This window comes from Rattus norvegicus, chromosome 2 (genome assembly GCF_021556685.1).
Source record: "Rattus norvegicus strain SHRSP/BbbUtx chromosome 2, alternate assembly SHRSP_T2T, whole genome shotgun sequence".
NCBI classification, from domain to species: domain Eukaryota; kingdom Metazoa; phylum Chordata; class Mammalia; order Rodentia; family Muridae; genus Rattus; species Rattus norvegicus.
The window spans coordinates 185,784,534-185,794,048 of record NC_141535.1 but is presented as its reverse complement, the minus strand read 5'-3'; the positions used below and the strand labels follow the sequence as shown (position 1 = coordinate 185,794,048).

At 45.1% G+C, this 9,515-nt stretch overlaps 1 protein-coding gene across 11 annotated transcripts in view; it reads right to left on the bottom strand.

The window, feature by feature from the left end:
• The window catches only part of Otud7b (OTU deubiquitinase 7B), a 60,422-nt gene that overhangs the window by 7,370 nt on the left and 43,537 nt on the right, over window positions 1-9,515 (bottom strand). For all 11 annotated transcript variants that reach the window (NM_001446940.1, NM_001107697.2, XM_087624237.1 and 8 more), the window contains 5 exon segments: window positions 225-309; window positions 1,237-1,351; window positions 1,797-1,946; window positions 2,351-2,478; window positions 2,866-2,978. In NM_001446940.1, the coding sequence (NP_001433869.1) occupies window positions 225-309; window positions 1,237-1,351; window positions 1,797-1,946; window positions 2,351-2,478; window positions 2,866-2,978 (591 nt within the window).

Genomic DNA, 9,515 nt, shown 5'->3' with positions numbered 1-9,515 from the left:
TATGCTAACATGTGGAGGTCCTGACTCCAGGCTCCAGCAGAGCCAAATACTAACAGTAAATAGATGGCAGAATGTGACTGCAGACGGTGGGCATAAGGGGCAGTCAGGAAGGAGGGGGATGTGTTCTGACATCATCGTAAGCTGCACTAGAGCAGATCCTCCTTGCTCTTCCTTCAGTCACTGAATGAGGACACACGGGGGCTCTGGGTGGGAGCAGTGCTCACTTGAGACTCGGAAGACAGAGGGATCCACTTCACATTCATATAGCTATGCAGCAGATGCAACTTCACTTCCAGAGACAGGATTACACTGTAAAAAGGAGAAAAATTAAACAGTCGTTACTTCAAAGGTAACTAGCCCTTTGGAAAGGACTCAACAGTGTCCAGAGACCAGCTATCAAACAGCTGCCAGTATTACTGTTGTGACATCATTTAGCAAGTTCTGACCATAAGGTGGGGACTATCTTTTGGTTTTCTTCTTGTTTTAAAGAAAGGGGATCACTGTGTAGTCTGTCATATCCCTGAACTTGCAGTGATTCCCCTGCTTCAATCTCTTGAGTGCTAGGTGAGGTGTGGGTCACCATGCCCAGCTGTAAGGACTTTTTTTAAGTACTGGACTCTCTCAGCCAGCTCCCGAAGTTACAAAGGCCCAAAAAGGGAAGCAGTGAGTAGGGCAGGATGGGTGTTTACATCACATCTCCACAGGGAAGGGGGAAGACAAAGGGGATAGTAAACACACACACACACACACACACACACACACACACACACATACACACACGCACGCGCACACACACACAAATGGGATAGTAAACACACAAACACACACGCACACATACACACACACAGACACACAAACACGCACACACGCAGGCTTGAGTGCTAGATGAGATAGCATGTATTTTCCTTGCTATCTAAACGCCAGAAAGATGAAATTTAAAAGCAGACTATTTTAGTCACTTGTTTAAAAACTCCTGACTTTGGCTTAGAACCAAATAGGCTTTGGTTGTCTTGCTTTTCTTAATCACTGTTTTGGGGATTCTGGGATGGAGTAGGCAGGAACACTTGCTCTGCTCTAAGGAAAGACGACAGAACAGCTGCAGGATGCCAGTGTCCCGACAACCAGCCTGCCTCCCCTCTCTCCACCACTGAGCTGAAAGAGTGTGGGTGCATGCCCTGTATGTAGAGATCTCAGCTACTGTAGAGAGAAAGATATGGAAGGCAAAGCTAGCCTCACCTGGCCAAGCGGACATTGTCATTGTCATCTTTGCCCCACTCCCAGCCCTTTCCTGGGTCCACAGCAAAGTGCAGGGGCAGCAGCTTATGCTCTGAATCTGTGAGTGGGATCACAGCTGGGGAGAGAAAACATTCTGTCAGAAAGTCTTCTGAGAAGGGAGAAGGCAAATGAACACACACTGACATCACCGAACCCATGTGGGTCTATGACTAACTATAGTCCATCTATCCGCAACACTGAGAAGTGGATTGCATTAAACACCAATGAGCTACTCTCTTTCTTACCACCCAGGATACAAGTTAGCGTATTAATCCCCTGGTCTCCCTGCTGGTGAACCACAGAAATAAGTGTAGCCTGTACCTAAAACAACCTTTGCAACAGCGGTGACAGACACACTTTTTAAAGTTAAAAACTCTTGGTAATATTATATAGCATGGTTAAAAAACAAAAATAAAGACTGGCACCATCTGGCCTTCCATATTACTCAGTCACTTCCTCCCCTTTAGCCATCATTTCCACTTCTGAATAAAAGCCAGCCACAGACACACTGGGCCGGGCACCTTGTTCCTTGGCGCTGTCCTTCTGCTCCATCGACACAAGTGCAGAGAAGTGGGCCTGGTCATAGGCGAGCACCAGAGGGGATCGGTGACACTGGCTGGCTGGGACCTCCAATGGCAGATAGATCCCTCCAAACGGGATAGGGGCAAATGCTGTAGGAAACCACAAAGGTCATTACTACCAAGGGGAGGCCCTTGCCTACTTCAGTCTCTTCATCCTACTTCTCTAAGATTTATTTTATTTTAAATCATGGGTGTTCATGGGTGTCTGTGTGAATGTCACATCCCTTGGAGATAGAATTATAGCCAGCTGTGAGCTGCCCAGTGTAGGTGCTCGAACTAAACCTGGGTCCCCTGCAAGAGTAGTCCAAACTCGTGCAGCCACTTCTCCAGTCCTTTAATCCCAGTTTCAATGGCACATCCCATCCCAATTAATCCCAAGAGCTTTTGTTTGAATCTCCTGAGAAGCTTCCACTGTTTTAATGTGGAGCTCCCCACAAGGCTCCACACACAGGATCCTGGTCTGTGAGGAGAATGCAGATGAGTAGCTAACTCACCTTCCCCTCCAGAGTCCCTCAGCATGGTGTCTGCCACGACCACTATGGGCCTCTTGAGAACATGAGCAAGGACGAAGACATGGAATTCCTCTAGGCTCTCATATACCGGCTCTTCTGAACTCTCCACTCTACAGTTGTAGGAGAGAGAATGGAGGAGGCACAACATAAGGGAGAAGGAAGAAACAAAATGAGTCCTGAGACCAGGTCCAAAGTGATGGAAAGAGTGCCCCGCCCTAGTTTTCTAACCCAAAGTTTCCACATCAAATCACTGTGTGCTACATGGTCGGTGCTTCCACGTCACTCGTAGGGAGACCCAGGACAAGGGTATGGGGCTGACACGGTTACAAATCTGAGAGTAGGCGCTGGTGACATGGGTAAAGGTGCTTGCCCCACTCCTGAAGACCTAAGTTCAATCTCTGGGATTCATAGAATAGACAGAAGGAAGGAAAGAAAGAACTGAGTCCTTAGATGATCCCTGCTCCCTCACACCACCACTGGCTCCGAGACACACTTACCCTCCACCACTGGCTCCGTTGGTACCTAGATGCATTCTGGGTTCACTTGAGGCAAGTTTGATTAGTTCATTCCATTCTTTCTGCCACTCATCTTCCGTATACACCAGTCCTGACTGTACAAGAGACCGTGCAGTAATGAAGGCACATGTAAGCAGAGGCTAGGTTCTGAAAGGCAATACCCATCCAGACTCCTAGTTACAGCCACTCTCCATTCCCTTAGCACTTGCTTTACACTTGTACTAAATCACATTTCTTCTTTTTTTCAGAGTCAAGACCCATAAAATAGGTTGGGTGGTTGGTTGGTTGGGTGGTTGGTTGGTTGGGTGGTTGGTTGGGTGGTTGGTTGGTTGGGTGGGTGGGTGGTTGGTTGGGTGGTTGGTTGGGTGGTTGGTTGGTTGGGTGGGTGGGTGGTTGGGTGGGTGGGTGGTTGGTTGGGTGGTTGGTTGGTTGGGTGGTTGGGTGGGTGGTTGGTTGGGTGGTTGGTTGGTTGGGTGGGTGGGTGGGTGGTTGGGTGGGTGGTTGGTTGGTTGGGTGGTTGGTTGGTTGGGTGGTTGGTTGGTTGGGTGGTTGGTTGGTTGGGTGGGTGGGTGGTTGGTTGGCTGGCTGGCTGGTTTTGAGACAGGGTTTTACTGTGTAGCCCTGACATTCTGAACTCCTTAGGTAGACCAGGCTGGCCTGGAACTCTTTTAAAAGACTGGCCTGCCTCTGCCTCTGGAGTGCTGGGATTAAAGGCATGTAACACCATGCCCCATTTTGTTTCTTTTTGAGAGAGAATCTTATGTATTGTAGACTGATACTGAATTAGCTATGTATGGAGGTTGGCCTTGTAATTCTGATCCTCCTGCATCTATCTCCCAAATGCTGGGATTACAGGCACATGCCACCATGTCTAGCAATCTCACATCCCTTACTCTTCTGCTCCCTTTTAACTCAATGCAATCTGACTCTATTCCGCTCTCTATGCCACTGCCCCATCCACACACTTCACCTGACTAACTGACAGATCCGATGGACTCTGGCTCTCATCTTTCACGGCCTTTGTCTATCTCTTTTCCTCTTTAGACATTCTAATTTAGCTTCCACACCACTGCTTTTTCTTTTTCTTTTTTAAAGATTTATTTTATTTATATGAGTACACTGTTGCTGTCCTCAGACACACCAGAAGAGGGCTCATCACAGATGGCTGTGAGCCACCATGTGGTTGCTGGGATTTGAACTCAGGACCTCTGGAAGAGCAGTCAGTGCTCTTAACCACTGAGCCATCTCTCCAGCCCACCACTGCTTTTTCTTATTCTCTGAACTCTCCTCCCCACAAAACTGGAGGTTTGGCAACTATTTCAGTCTTGCTTTCCTCTGGGTGATCTCTTCACAGGCTGTAATCATAGCTACTATATCTATGTGTACAGGACTTTAGAATTTACCCTTAGGCCCAAAATTCCTTTTAATTTCTATGTTCACATATCCAGTTGTCCACTGAAAACCACCACCTATCCACAGTGACTCTAAATTCTGTATTTTAAAATTTAAAACTTAACTCCTGTCTCTTCACATGCAACAACTATCACCCGAACAACCAGACTAAAACCCAGGGAGTTACTAAGCTCTGTCTCTCCTCTCAGTCACCTGACACCTGGATGTCTCTTGTCAACAATTACTAACCATAAACTGCAAAACATCTCTTTGATTTTACTGAACTCCTCAGATCCATTCATATTGAGCTATCGTATTTTTTCCTCCCAGAGATCAAAATCTAACGGTTTGTTTTGTTTCCTGATAATAGCAATTCTAAGAACCTTTACTGCCCACAGCATACAAGGCCTACCTCCTGCCCTCCCTGTCCCCCATCAGTAGTTGCTCCTGATGGGCAGGGCCTCATTCTCTGCTCCTTTACTCCGACTGCCTGCAATGACCACTCCCTATCCTCCTGGTAAACAATGCCTAATCTTCAATAGCTAACCCTCTTCTGAGAGAGGAGTCTTTCTAAACCTCCCTAGCAGACAAGCCTTTGCCTCCTCTGAACCTCTCTCTTTGAAGCTGTTCTTTACTACTCTATAGAAACCATATCTGGGTCCGGTGTAATGACATACATCTCGGCATGCAGGAGGCACAGACAGGCAGATCCCTATGGGTCCCAGGCCTACCAGGGCTACAAAGAAACCACACCTGGTCTACTTTGCTCTATGTCTTTAGGGGCCTATTTTATTCTATTGCTCTGCAAGAAAGACTTATGTTTTATGCAACATGGCCCAGTGCCTATTATATGATCAATAATAAGTCCACGCTAAGTAGTTATAAATTTTTTATTAAAAAATAGTGTATACCCATACAAATACTTTGCTTTGTCTTCTTGCTTTTTGAGGCAAGGCCTCTCCGGGTAACCCAGTGGTGCAGCTTAGTTGGTAGAGTGCTTGCCTGGCCTGCAGGAAGTCCTGATGCATGCAGCATCAGATAAACTGGGTGTGGTGGTGCACGCCAACAATCATGGCTAATCCTGGCGCTTGGGTGGAGGCAGGAAGATGAGACATTTAAGGTCATCTTCAGCTACATAGTAAGTTGGAGGCCAGACTGGGCTAACTCAGACCCTGTATTAAGGGGGCATGGGGAAAAGGAGAAAAGGCCTTAGGATGTGACGATTTGAAAGATAAGTTTATGAGTATTTTTTGGTTTGTTCAGCATAAAACTGAGTTCCATTGCTCAAGTGCATCCTCACAGAGCATCTGCAGTCACACTGAGCACTGACAGCACCAGGACAAAGGTAATGGAGAGCAGTGCAACTCTGAGCACATTTTACTTCAATAAAAAGGCAAAGACATTTGCAACTTGGAAAATGCTATCATAGATTTCAGGTAAAAATAAAAGGTTATATATGAGATGCTCCTTGATAAACATATCCAGAGGACCTGCCTCTCACTCCTCCTGTCACCCACCTCTGGAGGGGGCTGTTCCTGCTTGTTTTATTCTGGTTTGGATTTTCAAGGCAGGGTTTCTTTGTGTAGAAACCCTGAAACTTGTCCTGAAACTGTCCTGAAACTCTCTCTGTAGACCAAGCTGAGATCTAGAACTCAGAGCTCTGCCTGCCTCTGAAAACCTGTGCCACAACCACTTGGCTTTTTTTTTTTTTCTTTAAGTTAATTTTATTTTATGCACGAGTGTTTTGCCTGCATGTATGTATGTGCACCACATGCTTGCCGGTGCCCAGTGAGGTCAGAAGAGGGCACTGGTTCTTCTGGAACTGGAGTTACGGACAGCTATGAGCTGTCAGAACTCCTTTACAAGAACAAGTGCTAAGTTACCTCCAATCCCTCTGCTTCCTGTTTTAATACATAGAGCCACTAGGTGGCAGGTGCTCTTAACAAGTTTTACCACCAATTTCTACACAAAACAAGGAAGTCCAGAAAATAAAAGACTGATTTAGTTTGGGTTTTGTTATCAGAAAGCTAAAAGCATCATCTCGGGTCATCACCTTTTGTCTTATTCCTGTTCCCAAGGAAGGAACGAAGTCATCACAGTTCAAACAAGACAGTCATGCCTGGCACACTGCCAGTGTGAGCCTTGCATCATGCCAACCAAAGGGAGGAAACCAACCACTCCTTCACAAGTCACTATATTCTGTGCACCACCAGAAGGAAGGGCAGAAAACATAGGGAAGAATGTGTGTACTTCTGGTTCTCCTGGATAAATATTTTCATAATCTAACTCTATCGTGAACAGATTTAATCATCAGATTGAACACACTTACTTTACTTCTGCTATCACTTCCTCTTAACCGCTCTGCTCCATGAGGTCTTTTCTTGGTGTGGTCAAAGCTGAGATTCAGCTGTAACTTGCACTCAGCAGGAGGATAAAGCTGATTACTGATTGGGTTTGAATCCCAAACTCTAGGCCAACTTGGATCTAGCTCAGGAAAACAGCTTTCTACAGGGGCCGTTCCTGCTTTGGGTGATAACAAAGAAGGGCGACCTGTACCCAGGTGATAGTCTCAGCACTCAGGAGGCAGAGGCAGGCGGATCTCTGAGTTCCAGGACAGCCAGGGCTGCACAGAGAAACCCTGTCTCAAGAGGGTAAAAAGAATGTCAACGTGTGTATTTTCCCTGTGGATTCTATCTCTGGAGCAAAAGTGGATGATCAAGGATACGTGTATGATTTTTTTTCAAAGATTTATTTTTTAGTTATTTGTCTTCACCAGTCATGTAAGTGTGGGTGTCCACAAAGGCCAGGAGAGCATCAGATCCCCTGCAGCTTAAGTTACAAGTGGTTGTGAGCCACCTAATGTGGGTGCTGGGAACCAAACTCCTATCCTCTATAAGAGAAACGTGTTCACAACCACTGAACATTTCTCCAGCCAAAACAATGGGGGTGTGTGCGTGTGTGTGCATGTGTGTGTGTATGAAGGCCAGAAGTTGATCTCACGTGTCTTCCTTGCTTGACCTCATTATTATGGGGACAGATCTCCTACTGGACCTGCAGCTTGACAAGGCCAACAAATCTAGGTGCCCAGCCACTTGCCCTTGGGGTCCCATCTCTCCTCTCCTGAGTACTGAGATTACAGGCAGCCACCACCCTGGGTAGCTTCATTATGGTTTCTGGGAATCTGAACTTTGGTCCTTATGCTCATGTGGCAAGAGTGTTATCAGGAACCACTGTAACTCCTGAGCCCCATAATGACATAAAACTTTACGTTACATCTTTAGATGTAAAATTCCAAATGACTGAAAAACAAAACTTTAGTTGTATACTATTGCCAATTATAATGGAACAATGAAGATTAGAGATGGAGGAAGACAGGAAAACAAGAAAGCCTCTGAAAAGACATTCTCATATCCAATGTCAGAAATAATTAGTCAAAGCATGGCAAAAAAACAAAAACAAAAATAACACAAATCAGGGACTAGATAGGTGACCCAACAGTTAAGAGCACTTGCTGTTCTTTGAGAGGATGAAGGTTCAGTTCCCAGCACCCACACTGTGCAGCTCACAACTGCCTGAAATTCTAGGAGGTCTGACATCTTCTACTGTCATCCAAAGGCATTTCTGTGCACATGTCAAACACACATATATACATAAAATAAAAAGAAAGCCAAAACCAGTTACATGAAAACAAGGCATACTGATATGAAAGAAACACACACACGCACATGATTGCACACACACACACACACACACACACACACGTGGGGGATAAGGAAATAGAGAAGCTTATTTATGTAAACACAATGTCATTCTTATGGGAATGGATCAACTTCTATAGAGAATCAGATAGCAAACACATCAGGCTTTGTGGCCATAAGTCACTCTAAATTCTGTGCTTGACAAAGAAAGCAGCTACATCCATACTCAAAACAGGGAAGGCTACCTTTCAGTGAAACTTTTTAAAAAGATTGATTGATTGATTGATTGATTGATTGATTATATATAAGTACTCTGCAGCAGTCTTCAGACACACCAGTACACCAGAAGAGAGCATCAGATCCCATTACAGATGGTTGTGAGCCACCATGAGGTTGCTGGAAATTGAACTCAGGACCTCTGGAAGAGCAGTCAGTGCTCTTAACCACTGAGCTATCTCGCCAGCTCTCAGTGAAACTTTTAAAACCCAAACTAAGAAAATAGTTGTAGTTTTCCCAGTTCCTGATGTAGAGATGGAATATAAAACTCCATCACTACTGTCTTAAATAAAAATAATCACAATGCCTGCCAAATCCCCAAACGGTAACATTTAAATTCAATTTAACAAGTATCCTTTTACATTTTTTGCCAAATTAAAGCAAAGTTGCAGACTATAAAAACATTCAAGCGTTTATATAACTAAAAACATGGGAGTTAAAGGTGCTAACCACTAAGCCTGAAAACCTGTTCCATCTCCAGATCCCTCCCACACAGTGGAAGCAAACCGACTCATACATGTTGTCTTCTCACTTCTACTATGTGGAATGGCACACACAGATGCACACATACATGAAATAAATAAATAATAAACAAATGATTATTTTAGAGAATTAAAAACAAGCTGGAAATTATGATTTACCCATATAATTCCAGCAATTGGGAAACTGAGGCAGAACTGTTGCAAATTCAATGCCGGCTTAGACTGTATAGTGAGTTCCAGGCTAACCTGGGTTACAGAGTAATGGAAGAGGAAGGAAGGAGAAAGGAAGAGGAGGAGGAGGATGAGAAAGAGAGTAGAAGAGAGGGGAGAGAAAGTGGAAGAAGGGGAGGGGAGAGGGTCTCAAAATTAATCAGGCAGGTGAGATGGCTCAGCAGATAAAGGCACTTGCCACCAAGCTCAATAATCTGAATTTTGATCCCTGGAATCCACACAGTGGAAGGGGAGAATTCCTACAGGTTGTCTCCCCTCCCTCTCTCTCTCTCTCTCTCTCTCTCTCTCTCTCTCTCTCTCTCTCTCTCTCTCCCTCCCTCCCTCTCTCTCTCTCTCTCTCTCTCTCACACACACACACACACACACACACACACACACACACTCTGCAGTGATGCATGCACACCACAATCCAGACTTATACTAAAAACAATCTACAAAAATCCTATGAACCTATCTGAGCTCATTAAAAATGAAAACCAACAAACAAACCCTCCACTAAGAACTTTGAGTACGTGTAAAAGGCTTGTGTTGGAAAGCACTAGAGTGGGCAGAG